This window comes from Grus americana, chromosome 2 (assembly GCF_028858705.1).
Source record: "Grus americana isolate bGruAme1 chromosome 2, bGruAme1.mat, whole genome shotgun sequence".
NCBI lineage: Eukaryota > Metazoa > Chordata > Aves > Gruiformes > Gruidae > Grus > Grus americana.
The window spans coordinates 96514946-96535380 of record NC_072853.1 but is presented as its reverse complement, the minus strand read 5'-3'; the positions used below and the strand labels follow the sequence as shown (position 1 = coordinate 96535380).

The window sequence follows — 20435 nt, the reverse complement described above, 5'->3', positions numbered from 1 at the left end:
GGCATATTTACTCAAGGAATGAACACAGCCCTGCTGACAACTTACATCACTTTCACAGGAATTGCTACGATGACCAAAAGGACGTTCCTAGAGCAGGGCTGCACAGCACAGGACACCTCATTGCCCTGTGCACACGCACGGGAGGTGGAGGAAGGATCCACCATTTGCATCCTGCAGCAGCAGCAGCAGGTGGAGCTGCCTCTGCACACTGAGGAGTTACGGAGGAAATCCGCGCGTCCCACGAATACAGCAGTACATAGAACCACCAGCTCCATCCGAGGAGTAAAGCTGCTGAAGACACCGAGATACACAAATGAGAAAGCCTCTTTCTCGCTCCCTCCTTTCTTCTCCATGAGGACAGTGATGCTCAGAAGTGCCCCAATTTGGATTAGCCCATCTCTGCTCCCAGTGAGAGACACCCCAGATGCGATTCATCTTGCCTACCTGAATACATTTGCATGTGAGCTATCATCAGAGTCCCCTTTAAACTGAGCAGAGACCAAGCCATACCATTAAATCTACTTTAGGATGAGATAAACCCTCTCCAGGCTCCAATGATTAGGTCTCCTTAGATTTTCAAGGGCAGCCGAGACAAGTGGCTCAGCTGCAAATGACCATATCATAGGCTTCTAAATTTTGAGGGTGATGAATCCTACCCACAGACACTACACCTGCCTCCTGAAACTTGGTGTGGCCACATACACAGCTCAAATCACAACCTGAACGCTAAGACACCTTAGAAAGTCATGGAGTCCCCCCAGCCCATCAAGCCTGAGGCTGGTATTGGTACGATCAAAGCGTTGGTCCTGAGGGTTCAGCAGGTCAGAGCAATCCTGGATCCTGAGCCTACAAATGTCACAACCCACATCCGAGCTGTCCCCCGCCAATCCTGCCACCTCCCCCTGTGCTCGGGCAGCCTCCAGGCTTTGGGATCAGCCCTGACTCTAAAGTCCTGTCGACCAAAACGTGCTCTGCGTGAGGTGAGGGAAAAGCTGGACATGTAGGTAGCTCACACCTCTGCGCCTTCACTCTCCCAGCAGTTTTCTTGCCAGCTCTGGGCTCGTAGGAGCGCAAGGAGGGCTTGCTTTGGAGCTCCCAGCCTGAAGGCATTCCTGGGTTGGGTTGCTCTTCCTCATACTGGGGCAGAGAAACACAGGGGTCAGGACAGGAAAATCAGGCAGGTGTTCTCAGGGTCACAGAGATGGTTGTTTAGGTGATGTTTAGCTCCCCTTCGATAAGCAATCCTGCATGCATCCCTGACTGGCTGGAAAAGGGTAACACACAGTTTCAGACACTCATTTCCAGGGAGAGCGTATGCCAGGCGTGGAGCTAAGTAGCCGCACATCTGGAGCAGGTGTCCTTTGGCACAGGAAGGGCTGGATCGCTAAGGAAGGCTGAAGGAGCTCCATGAATTGAACAGCAGTTAATTTTGAAGTGTGGGTTTCAAAATTTTCTGACAAAGTGAGTTTGCTTTCTTTTACTAGTCAGAAATGTTTTGTGAAAGTTCTTTTTCATTTACTCTGATTGCTTCTCCTCTACCTGCACACATAAGCCTCATCTCATTTTGGTCTGGTTTTTCCTCATATGAGGATGAGTATGACACAACTGCAAACAATATGTACCCTAAACGGTCAGTACACACATCCAGCTGAGTGAGTTTTCCCTTCTATAGTGTTTGCACATTTTTGTTTTTCTCTTCGCAGTATTTAGGAACCCACTCTCAAAGAGCTTGTTCTCAATGCTTTATCTAATGGCACAAGCAAAGCCTTGTATCAGCAAGAAACCGCCTGTGCAAGGAACTGCTGGGGCAGCTGGCAGCACAGGAATAAACACCCAGCTAACAAGACAGGGAAGCATCAAGACACCCACAAGCTGCTCCCGTCCCACAAACCAACACCACTGCTATGGGGGGAAACACAAGCACCGACCTGGAGGCCAGCACGAGATCCCACGGCTGTTACCGTGCAATCCAGACTCCTGCAGCTGACTAGCTCTCCAGCAGATGAACCTGCCTCAGGCTGTGCTAGCATAGAGGGTAATCCCACAATTCACATATTTCATAGGGAGCCGTTACATCTCATCAGCTACTTATCAGAGGGGCTGCATACAGATAACTGTTTCTGCTCAGAGCAGTAGCACAGGAGCCTGTGCCATCTCTTCGACAGCAAACCAACATCTTTGGGGCAACCCATCCAACCCACTTTACAAGGAATAACTTCAGCAGAAAATACCAACCTCCGCTTCCAGGCAAGGCAACGGAGAATAACATCTCTGCACCCTGTGAACATTGCTCAGTTTCCCGTCCTTTAAAAAAAACAATTGAGTAGAAAAGTGAAATACAGTGTTTTCTACCTGAATACACCCATGGCTTCCCAGGAGGAAGCTGTATGACAAAGAGCCAGGAGAGCTCTTCAGCAGTTTCCCCTTTCCATTCCTCAGCAATGCTGCTTTTCTGCAGATGCAAAGCTGAAGGCACAAGCCTTATGCACAGAAAAGCCACAGCTGGGGCTCCATCACCAGCTGAGATGCATCTGTTTTTAAAGCTCATTCCATGCACACAGCAGCAAGTCCTCCAGGCCTGATTTGTCTCTAGCCCTTGCACTTTAGGTAAAGAACTTTTTTTTTTTTTTTTTTTTAAGGAAGGCTTTCTAAACCCTATCTTTTGCACAAGTAGGAACTAATTAGCTTTTCACAGCTTCCTTACACAAGTGAAATCAACCACAGGGAGGATGGGACAGTCTCACACCTTCTGACAGCAGCACAAAGCCCAAAAGCAGAGCCCGGCTTTGAGCTCCGTGGGCTCTGCTCAGCACGCAGAGCATCCCTGGCTGTGGGAACAGGCAGGCAGGAAAGGCTGCGATCTCGTTCCATGCGTCGCACTGAATGCTGGTCTCTTGCTGTTCATTTGCAGCAGTAAACACGATGGCTATTTGTAAAACAAAGGATTCTTTTTTTCATTCTGGACTTCAGAGACTTTTTTAGTTGGGGGGACATGTGTGTGCAATGTTCAGTTGGTTTCGTTCTCTGAGCACCTCTAGCTGCCAGCCTCCCACTGTTTAAGCAGGTAAGAAGTGCCCTGTTGGATCAGGCCATGGTGCACGTAGCCCTGTGCTCTAACAGGGGCAGATGGGTACGTTCAGGGCACACTCACAAACCTGACTCTCCCTAATGCTCACAATCATTGGACCAGGGACGTGTTAGGAAACACAGCCCTGCCTATACCTCTCGTTATCCTGTGAACTTGGGATGTGCCCGTGGGAGTCTCCATTAGCCTGTACCTGCAGGTTCACAAACGTACCTTCATGATACGCTGTAGCAGCAGGTTGCAGGCTTGCATTACCTACTGTATGAAGTGCATTTGTTTATCTACACATGGGACATCTCAAGAAACCTGCTGCTGTAGCCACCACTGAAGTACTTGGCGTTCCCAGAAAAACCACGGCTTTTGTCACATACCTGCACCTTGAAACAGCATCCTCGGTCTGTTGTGTCCCCTTCCCAGAGCAGGAAGGGCAGACCAAAGCCCACCAGCCCCACACTCTCCTCCTTTCAGGAGGACGGGCTTTCCCTAGGACAGGCTCACCCTGCTGTCCCTCGCAATTACTTTTGAAGCATGCTCCAGTCCTGGTTGAAGTGTGGGTGATGAGCACATCTCACCTAACATGAACTGAGAGTAAGGGTAGTGGAGAGGGAAGAAAATCCGATGTGATTGTGGTGTTCCCTGATGTGATGGATGGATCCTGGCTAGTCAGCCCTGGGGTGGAGTCCGGACAAGAGAAAAACAGAAGCACTGTTGGGTTTAGGACCAGATTACAGGCAGCCTACTTTTTAATCCTAACGTGTTTACTCTCAGTTTTGAGTCAGACAGTCTCACCAAGTGCTGAGGATCATTAACACAAGAGCAGGAGCCCTCCAGACCCAAGCAGCAGATAAAGGACTCTTCAGGCACCCCACACACAGATGGGATAAGCTTCGTTTTCCCGGCAAGCCACATGGACTGAAAAAAAGAATTTAAAAATAAAATGCTAGCAGCTCTCTAAGTGTATGCGTTAGATCTGCTAATGGGGACTCGCTCTTACTCTTAGGTAATAAATGAGGGGTTCATAAAGGGAAAGCAGGTTTCTCCAAAGCCTTGTGCAACTAAGCACTCCCTCCTTCTCCCTTAGCCTGAATACCCAGATTCATCAGCAGGGTAACTCAACAAGGCTCCCACCGTATCTTTATCTCATTGCTCTTCTCAAGGATTTACAGTCTTGTACTGCAAAGAAAACATGACGCAGGCTCTCTGTTCCCAAGTCTACTATTAATAATGGGGGAAACATTTTAAAGTAAGCTGATCTTAAGCCTTTGTTTTACCTGCTCAGTAACCAGCATGAATTAGACCAGCTCTGGTGCGGTGGCATTTCAGCTCACATCTCTGCAGCGAAACCATGAAACACATGAGGACACACAGCTGTGAACTGGTTTTGAAGAGATCTGGACAGCAGGCAGGTTGCCCTTGCGATTAGACTGGGGAAAAGCTCCAAACACCCAAACCATTTCTTTATGCTGCTGTGGTGTGGGTTTTTTTGGTTTTTGGGTTGTTTGTGGTTTTTTTTTTCTCTCTTAAATAAGGTGACAGGTAAGAAAAGCAGATCCCTCTTGGCACTTTTGAGACCTCCCTTCTTGGGGCAGATAATTGTTGAGGTTGCTTTCCCTTACAAAGCAAAATCCAGTGTCCTGTGCCACAGAGCAGTATGCAAGCCCCCCCCAGACACAGGACTCCACGTGTCCCGCAGGTTTTTTTGGCACGAAGCATACAGCCAAACAAGAAGCAGACTCAGCCCCTGCAAGGAGCGGCCTTTGTCTTTCCCGGTCCTGCTAAACCCTAACAGAATTACAAAAAACGACGACAGCAAAGTTGCTCAACAGCGTCAGTCCTGATGGATGCTCAACATTTCTCCTCTGAGGTGGACATCTCCCCACAAAGCTTGAAGGCCCGTGCCATCTAGTGGTGAAAAGCCAGCCACAAAGCTCCCTTTCTATCCATCTTGGATACTGAAATCATCCAGGGTTTCAGACTACATCTGCACTGTGAGCAATTCATCTGTTTAAGCAGCCAGTCCAGGGATAAGCACTTTCCCCTATTCACGCCGTCACTCCAGGATTCAGGAGAAAGGCAAGGACATCCTGGAAATCAGGACAAGGAAAAGCAAAATCGAGTCTGCCCTCAGTATCCGAATCCTTTGGAAAGTGTAAAAACTAAGGCTGCAAGAAGCCTCACTGGTAGTACTTAAACCTTGCAATTGTTAAATAAACCTTGTGATTTTGGAGAACAAAGATGCTAACACAGAAAGTCAGTAGAAGATCTGCAAATCCCAGCCACAAAGTGAAATTCCTAGCTCCCTGCCTTCTGCCTTGGCATACCCCCTCCACTGGTCTGGAGTAAGAATGAGCGTTTTCCCACCTGGCAGTAGTACCTCTGCTCGTTGTTTGCAAACGTGCCCCCACCCCACTGGCACCAGAAGTCAATCAGACCAGTTCTGTTCCTGGAAAGACAAAAGGTTGAGTTGTGCCGGGATCAGAAGTCACATTTTTAAACATGAAAAAGGCTAACAGCTGATCAGCTGGCATTGAAGGGCTGAACTGAGACACAGGAACTGCAATTAACTCAAAATAAGCAAGAAGTTCTCAGAAAGACAGAAGGCTCCTGATTAGGTCCTTAAATAGGAAGGAGCAGGACACTGTGCTAGGAAGCTCAAGACTGACTGTAATAAAAATTCAGTGTTAATGTAGCCCCAGTGGTTCAACCTAGCACACAGTAACAGCTTCAAGCCAGAGCTAGCATTATTTGTGAACAAACACATTTGCTGAAAGGAGGCATTCAACTCCCCCCACAAGATGTTCAAGTACTCTAGCATGGAGGAGAGGAAATTGATACGACATGCAGCAAGCTATCCTCAGCTGCAGTGGTTCTGCGGACACAGATTACACATACCTTCTCATTTTGAAACTCTGCGGTCATCTGCGTGGAAGACTGGAAGTTTTAACAGGTTGGAAGTCAGCTGCGTGAATTGTATGGCACGCACAGACCCAGGCACGAGGGATTCACAGATAAGTACGTCTCGGGCCACGGCTCCCTGATACAGGATTAGGCACCTTCTTACCCTTCTGAGGTCAAGTACACTGCCAGCATTCAGGGTGAGTCCCTGTGGCAGTACACACAAAGCATGCACACCACAAACAGTGTGTGTGCAGTACTTTGATGATGACCTCAAAGTGACAACATTATGTTCCCACCCCATCCTCCCCTAGTTATTAGGGCCCCTCTGTTACCGAAGTTAAAGGAACATTCATATTAGCCGTTTCCCACAGTGGAAGCTGAGAAGCTCTGTGACTAGAAATGCAGGAAAATAAAAGCCCAAGACGTATTTCATCTCAGTGTCCCCATTTCTAAAACCCAGGATGTTAGTCTTGGTTTGAGTTCTACTGATGAAACATGTCTCCTGCCTTTAAGAGACTTCTCCCCCAGATTTCCGTAGTGGTACCCCCTCCAAAGGTGAGCACGCACACCCCAAGAGCTCTCGGACGTGAGCACTGGTCAGTTCTGCTGTTCACTCGTGATACTGCTCTGTCCACCTGCTGGTGCATCTTGCCATTCCTTTCGCCTGACACTGAGTCCAACATTGCTACATGTCAACATAAGCCCTAGACCAGATGCAAACCCTTCTCACAGGCAGTCTATGAAGTAGTGTGACAAAGCCTCCTTTCTATTCAGCTTTCAGAGATAACGTTTTATTGATTACAAACATCCACAGGGATAACAGAGATGCTCAAAACATAAGAGCTTCTGATCTAGATGAAGATTACAGCTAATATATGTGTCTTAAAGGTTTAGACTAAAACCCAGCACATTCACACTGCCAACTTTCAGTCTAATCCCACAAAAAAAAAAATCCTCATAAAAGTAAGTGTGAAGCACCACTTCAAGCAAAGTGAAGCACCACTTATGTTTTACAAAGACTGCGTATTTTCTTTGTGTAAGATCAAGCCCAGAAGGGAACCCTGAGAACAGCACAGGGTGCCCATGTGGAAGGAGCGGTATCAGTTAAAACAGCCTTTGGTGGCACTTCGGGCAGAGCAGAATTGCACCACGGCACCTTCGTTCATTCTGCTGGAACAGACCACAAAGCGTTTCCTTGGGATCAGTACCAAAGTAGAAAAGCAAGCATCTGTTTTACAAGCATCTGACACCGGTAGCCCATCACTGATCATTCCCACTTATATGAACTCCCCAACATACAACTCAAACTTCTGCAGTCAAAAGACCTAAGTGCTCAAGTTACACAAGGCCGGAGCATTTTACTCTGCTCCATTAGTAGCCTGTTTTTACAGGAGTAGGACAGTAGAAGAACAGCTCATTCTCTCAAGATTAAAGAGATTTTATATCTATCTTTTTCCACCAAAAATCTTCTTTTAATCTCTGTCACTAAAAGAACCCAGGATTCAGTTTATGCATTTTACTTAACAGAAGCCATCAGGGATGAAGCACATTCTCATTTCGTTCTCCTGTACACCTTCATCTCCAAACTAGAAGAACTTCCTACTTTACCAACATACTTACTTTTTGGCAAACTACGAAGTCTACAATCTTAAAAGTATCAAGAACAAAGGAGGGAGGAGGTGGTTTGATTTTTGTTCGGTTTATTTTGTTTGGGGTTTTTTTAATTGCTGAAGTGACAACTTTCAAGGGTAAGGCAGAAAATCCACCTTAAATAACTACTGCTCTACAAGATATATGCTACCCTGTCCTTTCATCTGAAGTCACCTGTAGGTATTATGCCAGCTAGAATGTGACTTTTCACAAGTCTTCTTTTGCAGTGCTGCACACTCAAACAAGAAGTCTTATTCTACAGGCGAAACACCCACTCCAAAAAAACCCCCAGAAAACCACTCGGGTCAAATATTCGTATCAGGTCTGGTTACTTTATTTTTCATCTGTGCAGTCAGTTAAAAGAACAGTTAACGATGAAAACAGACAACCACAGAAGCTTTAGGTACAGTATCGTAACACTGGAGAAGCAAATGACCACATTGAACACATTCTTTACGCTGGTCATTTCCAACAAAACAGAAGTACATACACAGGTCTAGTTCAGTGTAAAACCTGATATTAAGCAGCAAGTTGCTCACAAATTGCAGCACAGTATATGGCATTTACTGCAAATAGCTACAGCAGCAGTGCTTAGTGGATAAACTGCATAGAATTAGCCTCAAGAGCAAATGTTAAATCACCACGATAATAACCTTAGTGGCTCCCTAACAGGTTTGAATGATGCAATTCAGCATGAACAAAATTGTTTACGCCCCTCAAATTTTAGCAATAGCTTTTGTGGGGTTTTTTCCACCAGTCTATGCTGTGTGTGTTCCAGCCTTCATTGCAGTAACTGTTTTCAATTAACTGTCACATACAACACAGGTAATTGCTGCTTATTGAAAGTTACACAGCCCCTACAACAAAAGTGATATGACTATATTTAAAATAAGAACCCAAAATACATTCAAGAGAATGGCTGCAACAATAAGGCAATAAACGTTTTTAAAAATAGATCCTACTAAACAAAACAGACCAACAGTGGAACCTGTTACCTCTCTAAGGTTTCAGACTTGAACAGGTCAATTCAAAGTTAAGTGCTTACCCACCAGTAACATTTCAGAAGTACATTGGTAAAAAATATGCAAAGACGTGAGTATATTGGACTGCCAGCAATCACAACCCAGGTCTTATCACAAGTACGCTTTCACGCATACAGCTTCGCTTATACAGGTTCACATGAAGTGCCCCGTACAAAGGTTTTGCTACGGACTTTTTCAGGAAAAATTATGCATTGACAGAAGACATTGGCATTCCAAATTTCTTCCAAACCACATAATATAAGCCTTTGGCCTGCTACTAATAAGATCATTGAAGTTATATACTAGGCAGACAGCATTATTGGCAGCTATATCACAGCAACATTAAAAAAATAGCGTGAGCATTTAAAAAAAAAAGACTGAAAATAACTTTGGGGAGTGAAATATACACCTTCATACAGCAAGGAAGGGAGAAGGAAGTTGTTTGGCCAGAGCAGATGAGCTACCCAGAGGTTCCACATCCATCTTATTGCATATTTGATCAGTGTCAGCATTCAAACCCACATGGATTTTTCCTTCATTATCTTGCTCCAGAGTCCTGACTCTTGCACCTTTAGAGCTACCCTGACTAGCTATGTATATTGCTTTAACTTCACGTTAATCTTCACAGCTACTAGAAGCAGAGACTGAGTTAACTGTTACTTATCTCAGTCAAGGATACTACAAGCATCAGCCTTGTGCCATCTTCTGCGCACTAAAGTCTAGGTAAAAGTGCAGTGGAGTGTCAGTATCCTACGTCAGTACAAAAAAAATAATCTTTATTTGTAAGCCTATATTAGCAAAGCTCAAGACAAAGATGCTACAGATGTTTCTTAAGAAAAAACATACCAGTACTTGGTTAGCACTGCTAAACTGAAAGTCTCATCATGCAAAAAGAAATACAGACACAAGAATATTGTGACATTAAGTTGTGCAAGGCAAACAACTGAAAGCAGCAGGGAATAGAATCTGATTGCTTTTCCTCAGTTTGAATAAATGGGAATTTTACTAATTAGAAAAACCAAACCCACAACCAAAACACTCCCATCATTAGGCATTCCCTTGCCAGCAGACAGGATAGAAAAAGGAGACTATCTGTATTTCTACATGTGTTGAAAGGATATGAGCACAGCACTGCCTAATCATGCTTGAAAATGTAACCCTGTAATACAAAGCATGCTTATTCATACATGCTAGTAAACAAAACAAAGACTTTTAGGCTCCAAAGGAAGGTGAGGGCTGATCTTATATAGTTTAATACTGAAACATCCAAATCATTTTATGAAATAAATGCTCTCATTAGCTTTTGAACAGTATTCACAGATGACAAATTAAAACATAAAGGCACTAGAAGTATGCTCTTTTCCCAGATGTAGGCCTACTTGACAAAAAAAAAGCTAAATGTTGCTGCTTTTAGCCATATAAATGAACCAAACCACAAGTTTCTTAACAGCCGAAAGTACAAGACCAATCCTGTAGTCCTGTTTAACTGTTTTTATACAGGGAACAATGATTACCACATATCCAAGCTTTGAGAGAAAACTGCAGCTGTTCATGACAAGACCTGTTGGTAGTTCTCTCTCATACACACATCAGAGGTGGTACATGCATGTTCCTCCTCTTTCCAAAGATCTCATGCATCAATCTTCAGAGCTGCTAGATAAACAGAAGTGGAGCAATTCATTCTGAAGTGCAATGTCAAAACAGCTATATAACTCATTCTCACAGAAAATGGAAGCAAACACTTATTACCGGTAAAAATCAGTAAAGTCCTCCAGCAAACATGAGGTACCAAACTCATTGCTATAACACTATCAAAGTGTTACAGTGATATCTACCAAATTGGTCAGAACGTCTTAGCTGGTTCCAGGAAAGTAGTTATGTCAGGTACCATATACCTGATATAAAGGTGTACAAAGTGAACTAGAGAAGTGCTTAGTATCCAAAAAACCAAAGATGACACTTCAGAATACTAACCAGTGAGTACATAACCTAGGCACCTTCCCCTCTCCAATACAAGTTGGACTTTGAGTAAAAGGTTCAGGAAAAACATACAGAAACCTAGTAGGACTGTTCTACCTGTAACCCTTCTTATGACAAAACCAAGAAAACAGGTCTTACCACCCGATTCCTTTTTTTTGTTTTAAAGGAGATAATAAAAACCTCCAAATCATGTGCATCTAATATTGATTTTTCATATGTCATTTATACTTTTTATATACATAAGAACATAACTAAAATCTCACTTTAGAATACTTTCTAAAGCAGGAGATTCTTTCAACCATTTTTCAAGTTTACATGCATTCTCAAGGTTGAAGAAAAAATATATTCATATATAGTAAGGAAATAAAACTCAATCTCACTATATGTAGTTACAGTGCTGTAAAGAAAAAATAATTTAGAAATTATTTCAAGTCTGAAATGTTTACTGTGTTCAGACTAATGCAAAGGCTAAGCCTATGGTCCAGGACCTGCTCTTAATCTGTGTGCTGTGAACTACAGCAGCTCAGCATTTTTCTCATGGAGATTACTCTCCACCCCTCCTTTCTTCCAGTATTCTATTACTTGCTGCTGAAGCCTTCCCTGAACCTCTACCGAAGTAGCATACGTTGGTAGTTCAGAAGTAAAGGTCCACAGGTATTAATATTACCTCTTAAGTCAGTTTTTCAGTAAGATCAAACCACTGAACGACACAGTGCAGAGGTGCTTAACCATTCATAGTTAGTCAGAAGTTCAACGGAGTACTTTAAGTTGTGTCTTCTGTAGGTGCCCTTCGCTGTCGAGCAGATTTCTGTCTACCTCTCTGAGGCGAGGGTGGAGTCTCCTGCTCAGCTTCAGTCTCTGAAGGCTCGTTGTCTCCCTGTTGGGACCCTGTATCACCTATCAATTCTCTCAGGAATTTGAACTTAGACAGAAACAATTGCCAGACCACATACCAGCCTGCAGGAGAAAGAAAGAAAGAAAAAAAAAAAAAAAAAAAGAGCGCTTAGTTACTTCTTACAAATTGATAGTCAGCTCTCAGGCAAAGTATACCAGAAACGTGAGAAAAAAATTTTATCAGGTCCCATCCTCTAATTGCCAACTCTCAACCCCAACACACCCGCTCCTTACTACAGTCCTATAAATACCAATTCGACTTGATAAAGTTTGTCCTCATCTGGAAGCAAACATTTAAGCTCCAGGCAAGGATCTACACATTCCTAATTGTACTGCCACAGCAAGCAGTAGGTGGGTGATCACCATTGCACAGATAAAGGTCTTAACTGTCAGGAGAAAAGAGATTTCTGTGGTTATACCCAAAACAAGGACTCAGGATTCATTAGACAGCCACTGTACAAAAGTAGCTCTAGAGTTTCTACCCTCGCTCAGCAAACACATCATTCTGAAAATCACATTTTAAAAGCTGCACTACATAATCACTATTGAGCACACTTGTAGAGATCTTGAAATTGATACCATGTTTTATAATAAATCCTATTTTAAAATGCACAAGGTCTTCCTCTGTTCACTAGAGGACCACATCCCCCAAATTCAAGGTGTTCCCTCACCATGCCCAAATCCCACTGAAGAAAAATTAACACTCTCTGATAAATTTATGTTCTGCTCCACTGCTAAAATGCTCTGGATCCCCAAACTATGCAAGAGTTAAGATGGTCACACTTCTAGAATCTCTCTTGAAAAATATTTAAGATCCAGCTCCTCCTCTCTCTTGTATAAGTGTTTCTATAACAGGTAGCCAAGGACCTTTAAAAAGCAGATATAAATATATCTAAACCTAAACCAGAATCTTCCTTTTAAAAGCTCTCCCTTATCTAAGCACTTGGGTCAAGAGCGACTGGAGTTTTACCCAGCTGAGAACTAATAATAGCCCTTTCCCTGTAACAAACCAGCCAAGTTTCACTGTCCATAGAACAGGAATGTAACTTCTTTATGAAATACACAGTTAAGTAGCATAAAATTTAAACAGCTACTTGAAAACATATGCTATGTAAGCATCATTTGCAACACCAGAAACTATCTGTCTTGCATAGAGCTAAAAATTAATACTCCTGTTCTCTGTTCAGGTCTTGCTAGCTATTCAAACCTATACTGCTGACCTACATAAATATTTAAGAGCCTTATTTTACAGAGCTAGGGAAACTCGTCCTCCCAATTACACAGCTGTCAGCAGAATCAGACTTCAGGGCACTGACAACAGGGGCTATTAGGGAAGGGGAAGTGGCAATTGTGTAACCGCAGCACCACTATTTTTCTTCCTCTTCTGTAATCAGAATCATGCCAATACTAGCAGGCCATTGTTTAGGATGAAGCAGGATCCCACCCTTCCCCTCCCTCCTGGAATACTTTTCACATCCTGCAGACTTTTAATTGTCATAACTTCTCTACTGCTGAGAAGATTTGGAGGAAAGCTTTTATATGACAACCTTTTATGATCTAAATTAATTCCAAAAGCCTTCACCAAGTATTTCCTTTTCCATTAATATCTAAACCTTTAAATTACTTATGATTAAATTGAATCTGACATCCCACAAATGCATTAAATCCCCCTGCATCTAGAAAAAACCTCAATGGCAGATGTCTGCTTTTGGTGCCTTTCTCTTTCATAATTATAGGTAAAAACTTGAAATAGCTGCTTTTTGAAAGTTGTCTCTGTTGAGGGGTATTTCAGGTCTCTGGGACCAACAATGCTTCGTGCATTCTGAAGATCGTAAATCAATCCATTCTTCTCATGGGTCTAAACCTCTTTAATGAGTAATCAAATTTCTAAAACCCATGCTCATTTCTAGCGCACATGGGAAAGCAAATGCATGAAATCTTGCAAGTTTCCTATATTCACCTGTAATAAGTGAGACCTAAGCAGAATATTACAAGCCATTTTTAAATGTCTTCTACTCCTCAATTTGTTGACAGAAAATTTGGGACACTAGACTTAGAAGTGCATAAAAAGCACACTGTAAATTCTGCTAAGTCCACTTAAGCATCTCAGGGGGAACTCTCAGCCATAGATAGTTTGGTTAGGATTTTTGGTTGGTTGGGTTTGTTTTTTGTTTGGTTGATTTTTGTTTAAAATCCTACCTAAAACACCTGCAAAGTGAATTACTGTGAAACAGAAACATTACTTCCAGAGAACACTGTGTGTGTGTGTCCCCAAAAATATTGAAGGCCTTCCAAAAAAAGTTATAGGGCACTTTACAGAATCATGACTTGAATGGATTATTTAATATATTTACCAAACATATTAAGAAGTGAGGTATTTTAACTTAGGCTAGATAAAGCAGACCATATGTTTCCTCTGTCACTGCAAACAGGCCACTTAAGACACACTATTACTTTTTTTCCCCCCCTTTGGGGGGAGGGGCGGTGTGCAGAGAAAGAAATACTAAAGAACACCCACGGTTCATTCTCAGGCACTCTCAAGAAAAGCAGCATTACTTTTTTTCCTATGTTTGGTTTGAGTTAGAGCACAATGATCTGAGTATCCAAAATACGGAATGCCATAAACAGACTTTAGAGTTCTCTAGCTCAAGAGGACAAACAAGACAGTGTAAATAATCAAATAACCAGCCAACAAGACTGCTTATAGTCGACAAACAACTAGACCAATGATAACAGACAGGTGAAATGAACCACGATGCGGTGCATTGAAAAGAAAATGACAACAGACTTCGACAATGATAATAGCGGGAGGATAATCAGGCTTGAAAACTAGACTTTCAAAACCTCACAAGATCTGCCAGCCTGGACCAGAGACATTTAGGTATAAGGTAATCAAAGAAGAAAGATTTCTTTCTTTCACTTGCTTTAGTTACAGTGCCAGCTTGGATGGAAAGTTAAGAACAAAAAAAATCCCCCAAACACACACACTTGTCTGAATCAAGTTACGACTGCCTCTTCAGCTGAGACTCCCTGTCGCCTCACTGTTACTAAACACTTAAGTAACTACTTCCTTGGAAATAACCGGACTACTAAAGAACAAGTTATTCTGGGTAAGAGAAACTATCTCCAGCAACAATATCAACTAAATACACCATTAAGCAAAACCACACACACAAAGCCTGGAGGCAGATTCACAGTACTGAGTTACTTCTGAATCTGAGACAAATGCATTTTCTATTAATTTTGCAGCCTCTTAAGAATATTGCAAAACAGTAACACCCCACATCATGACATACTGAAGAGCTGCAAGTTACACAGAGTATTTTTAAAAATAAAGTCATTGTAAAATAATTTAAAACACACAAAAAAGGAAAATGGGCATTTCTCTGCATTCTTATCTTTATGCAGCTCAGTTTAGCTTTGCAGCTCTTTTGCTGTAGAGCTCTTCCTGGACAGGTAACTGACACCACCAGTTTGCATCTCAAATGCTTCCAGTTTGTTCAGGCAAGCCACTCTCAGAGAAGTCCTACTGGTGTAATTTCATCACACACAAAATGATTGATTTGAATCAGTCTTCCAGTGTTTATTTTCTTTAGCCATTTGATTTACATTTTCAAATCATTCTTAGCTCAAGTGAAACTATGGAAGTCAAACAGCGTTGCCACAATACCTCTTTGGCAAACAAGCAGTGATGATATGCAGACTGTAATATATATATATATATATATATGTAACATTTCTACATTAATTGGTGACAGAAGTTGCCTCTAAAGGAAGCAAGCCAGATCCAACAGTACATCATCGCAATGCAAAGTGAGGGCTCCCGCTCTTGGTGTAGCAGACAGCCGAAACCAGAGTTGGAAAATCCTGCCTACCACAGACAGTATTTCGCATTTAGGCAAAACAGCAGCTCCCAGCCTTGCAGAGTTTAGTACTCAACTAAAAGCTGGAAGCTGCTGTCTCACTTAAAATGCCACAGCCAAGTGCCATCCAAAGACACTTAAGCCACATTTGGCATCATGCTATCAGTATGTCAACCCCTTATAAATCATGATGCAATGTGTTTGGGAAGATGGGACCATGAGTCAAAGCCTCTTTTAATGACTCATACGTAGATGCATGCAACATCTATGTAATATCAGGATGTTAAACGTATTTTATGATTTGACTGTTTCATTAAATCTACCTTTTCTGCTACTTCCCACACCAGGTCTTAGTTCTTTGTAAAGGGGAAAGAAACAAAGTGATCTGACTACATTACTCCCCCTCAAAAGGTGAGGAGTACAAGTCTCAGGTCCATGTATTTCATTCACCTTTTACTGGCTCGTATGCAAAAGCTAACAGGGAGGGTTTTCTTTATTGGAGCACATTTTCCTCTTCCATTTTAATCAGGAAAAGCAAACAAAACAAACAACCCAGGGCCAATACAGAGCACTGGGGTAAAGTGACCTAATTTTCCTTATGTGAAATACAAATGAAACCAACAAAGGAAGGAAGGTGATGTGGTAACGGCCCAAGACAGAGTCTTAAGATCTGGCTTCTATTTCTGACCCTACTGTGGTCTTGCAAGATCATTTTGCCTCTGTGTCCCTACTGATTTGAAAATAGGGTGCTACTACTCTAACACATGAAGACTAATTTAGAACTGGGTTATTACTAAGGTGCACGTTGCTTGTATTCAAATTCTAGTGTCCATCACAAAAAATCTTAAGCAGCTATAGTGGGGGGGGGGGGGGGGGGGGAGAAAAAAAAAGGAGCATGGAGCTCTAGAGGCTAACCTGAGATTTGGGAGAACAGGGTTCTACTGAGCTCTGTGTCAGATTTCTTCTGTGACCACAGACAAGTCACTTAAAAAGGGTGCGGCATTAAAGATGTAGATAATATACTGCCCTAGTGGATAGCTTTGCTATGGAGAAGACCAGACTGAAGGAAGCACACACTACTCTGATATTGGAGTAACAGAAGACATCAGGTGACATGGTGCTTGGTTCTGCAGGCTCCTTAAACCTGGTCCCATTTAATGCAACACTACCACATGCTGCTTGCTGACCGATAGCAAGGAAACTCACTCTCTTACGATCTCCCATTTATAACAGTTTCAAAACTCAACTTCAAATCAAAGGGTATTTTCTTTTTATTGCTGGTCTAACCAAGCATGACTTTCCTCATTTTTAAAGTATTTTATGAAATCACTTTTTTAAGATCGTTACAAAACTGTTTAAACAAAGCATTAAAGTTATTCAGGTAGAATTTAGGGCTCAAGTGTTTTCCCATCCGCAAGTGAATTCAGAACTGCAAAGCAAACCACACACTTGTTTCAGCACTTTGAGTAAGTGATTTTTGTTTTAAGGTCATGTCTCTGAAACCACATCTCATCAGCCTCTTTGTCAAGTGAGATGAACGCTTCCATCTTTTTCACTAAAGGCACTTCCGCAATTTCACATGGCTCCATGCATTACTACATGGGGAAAATAAAACAAATACACAGAGGTAAACAGTACAAGAGTTCACCTTGGCTAGTATTTTATATTATCTGATACCCTTGACTATGCATGAATTCCTCCCATCCACAGAGGGACAGGGAATGCACAAAAGCAGCAAGGAGACCACCAGAGAAAAGAAATCAGAAAAGGTGGGAATAAAAAAGTGGAAGCAAGTTATCTGAGTCCCACTTTTAAAAAAGCAACTGAAAAATTGCTATGTTTACAGTCCTTCAATGGTTTTTATGTCAGATGTGATCAGTTTACAAATAGAAATGTTGCTAGCTGCAAGCCTTCCATGCTTCCTAACAAATTCAGATTAACATTGAAAGTAGCAGTTGCAAGCATCCAGAAATGTTTAAAAGAACGAAACCAGGTCATTTATTCAAGGTACTTTTATAGACATAAATGCCTAATTCAGGCATAAACATTTGCTTTTCACATGGCTGAAGAACTGGTCCAAATAATTTATGATAGTTTTGGCTTTGAATTCTGTCTTTTCACTTTAGAAAAAAGATAAAATTAATTTCCCCTCCCTCGTTATTTAAGTTTTGATAGCACTTATCACATCATATTTGTGATAAGCAGCAGAAATCCACGTGAGCCTAGGATGCCTCCTGGATATTTAAGTCTATTGTTCTCTGCAAGCATTCACACCATGAGTCCTTTTATAAGCCACTCAAAATCCAGGTTAGAGCTCTTTAGGCTCTTGACCCTGTAAGTCTTTTTCATCAGGCTGTTTCAATACCTCTCATCAGATGGCTGTAAAATATTCTTATCAGATCAAGCTTACTCAAGATTATATCCAGCCATTCTTGTGTCAGGTTTCTCCACTGTTGTGGTTTAACCTGGCAGGAAGCTAAAACAACCACACAGCTGTTTGCTCACTCCTCGTCCCCCAGTGGGATGGGGGAAAGAATCAGAAAAAAAAAAAAAGTAAAACTCTTGGGTTGAGATAAAGACAGTTTAATAGGACAGAAAAAAGAAGATAATAATAATAATAGTAATAATAGAATATACAAAACAAGGGATGCACAGCACAATTGCTCAACACCCACTAACTGACACCCAACTAGTTCCTGAGCTGCAGTGCCACCCTTGGCCAGCTTCCCCCAAGTTACATACATAGCATGACATCATATGGTATGGAATATCCCTTTGGCCAGTCTGGGTCATTGTACTGGCCATGTCCCCTCCCAGCTTCTTCTGAATCCCCAGCCTCCTCACTGGCAGGGCAGTATGAGAAGCTGAAAAGTCTTTGACTTGGTGTAAACATTGCCCGGCAACAACCAAAATATCAGTGTGTTACCAACATTATTCTCAATCCACAGCACTATACCAGCTACTAGGAAGAAAATTAACTCTATCCCAGCCAAAATCAGGACATCCATTAATTTGTATGTCTCACAGGCCGGCATTTACTCATATCCTGTCACACACAGCACTCGGTCTCCCTCGAAGTCTAACAGGCTGTAAAAAAAGAGAGACCTGTAGGCAAGAAGGTGGGTAAGAAACTGCCTATCACTGACACAGACAATTAAATTGGAAGTAGCTTGTACTCAGTTTTTTCTAGTAGTGGTCTTGACACTGTTTTCTTCAAATATTTTCCATTAATAATCATGGCACAAGAACTAGAAGTGTACCAATATTAATTAATAAATGCTGTATGATGGAAAAAATCATTACTGATACTGTAAATCATTATCAAATCCTACTGAGTCACTTCAAGAGTTCAAATCCCCCTCAAAAAACAATGAGCATGTCAGTTTCCTGTGTTCAGTACTTTTGAAATCTAGGTGACTTTTAGCAATCACTTTATAAGCTCTGATACTGTTGAAAGCAAAATATTGTGAAGGATTCAAAGCAAAGTATTGATTGAATCCAAGCTCAATGTACAATATAGAACTCCAAACTGCTAAGTATTTATAAGCCACTTGAAAATAAAGTCATTAGTTACTGTTGCTCTCTTTAAGCAAGAAAGCACTAGAGAGATGTTTAGTTTAGCAGGCAAAGTTAAGGAGATCCTTCGCATTTCAATTCCATTTGTCACATACAGACAAAAGTAGAAAGGCATGGAGAAAGCTACCCTGGGTTCTGATTTTGAACAGCATGTTGCAAAATCAGAATTATCCTGCTGTATTCAGGCTTGGTGTGGCCTCACCTGGAGAACTGTGTGCAGTTCTGGGCCCCACCATTTAAGAAGGATGTGAAGGTCCTTGAATGTGCCAAAGGAGGGCAACAAAGCTGGTGACAGGGCTGGAAGGAGGAGCAGCTGAGGCTTGTCTAGTTTGGAGAGAAGGAGACTGAGGGGTGGCCTCATTGCTCTCTCCAGCGTCCCGAGGAGGGGAAGTGCAGAGGGAGGTGCTGAGCTCTTCTCCCTGGGATCCAGTGGCAGGATGCATGGAAATGGTTCAAAGCTGCACCAGGGGAGGTTCAGACTGGACATGAGGAAACATTTCTTTACCAAGAGGATAGTCAAACCCTGGAAGAGGCTTTCTAGAGAGGTGGTCAATGCCCCGAGCCTGTCAGTGTTTAAGAGGCATTTGGACAATGCCCTCAATACCATGCTTTAACTTTTGGTAAGCCCTGAAGTGATCAGGCAGTTGGACTGGGTGATTGCTGTAGGTCCCTTCCAACTGAAATAGTCTATTCTAAAATCATTTTAATCTTTCAGCAAAAAAGTAAGTAAAGATCTCATATGCATACTCTGAAAACATAAAAACCCTAGGAAGTACCATGTTTCATCTTCTAAAAGATCAAAAGCAGCCAGACAACATCTAATGAACATACAGACGCTTGAATAAAAAAACCACTCAGAATAAATATCCACTTAAGTCACTGTTTAGTTTGTAACAATGGATAGTACAGGACACAGAGGAAAAGAGCCTAAGACCAGGGAAAGTATACAAGGTGCACCCTCACACACCCTTGCAGTCCCAGTTATCTGTATTTCAGAAATTTCCTTACCTGAGTATTAGTACTATGGCTTAAAGATGTTGACCTTTCTTCCATGAACTTTAAATAATAAAAGTTTCAGTATCCAAAATATTCTTTGTTAATGAGCGTGCAATTTGTTTCCCCATTGCATAAAAGAAAACTTTTGGTTTAAGCCTGTAGTTTGATCATTTACTCGATCATTTACTCAGTTCCTCTATAACAAGGAAATTTCACAACCATTACCACTTCACCTTTTTTACTCTATTCAGTTTTATAACCATCACCCTTCCTCCAGTCATCTATTTTCCAGGCTAGACAGATCCAACCTATTTAGAATTTCTTCATGCAGAAATCATTACATAGCTCTCATCCTAGTTTCTTTTAAAAAAGATATGAGGGCATCTTTTTTTTTAAATAAGGTAATACACTACTAAGAAAATACATTGAGACACAGACACAAGGTATATTACTGTAGCAATATAATGACAT

The 20435-nt window shown here is 42.0% G+C and overlaps 1 protein-coding gene across 3 annotated transcripts in view; it reads right to left on the bottom strand.

Annotated features, from left to right (window-relative positions):
* Positions 1-20435, bottom strand: part of SMIM13 (small integral membrane protein 13) — a 28747-nt gene that overhangs the window by 6764 nt on the left and 1548 nt on the right. Inside the window, exons 2-3 of one of the 3 annotated variants that reach the window (XR_008576038.1) lie at positions 11303-11592; positions 7949-10308 (exon numbers count right to left, since the gene is read on the bottom strand). Coding sequence is in view for 1 of the 3 variants with exons in the window: in XM_054817950.1 (XP_054673925.1) it covers positions 11399-11592 (194 nt within the window). In the remaining 2 variants the exon portion in view is untranslated. Of the gene's footprint in view, positions 1-7948; positions 11593-20435 lie in introns of those variants that run through there. The other 2 variants (XR_008576039.1, XM_054817950.1) reach the window with 2 other exon arrangements.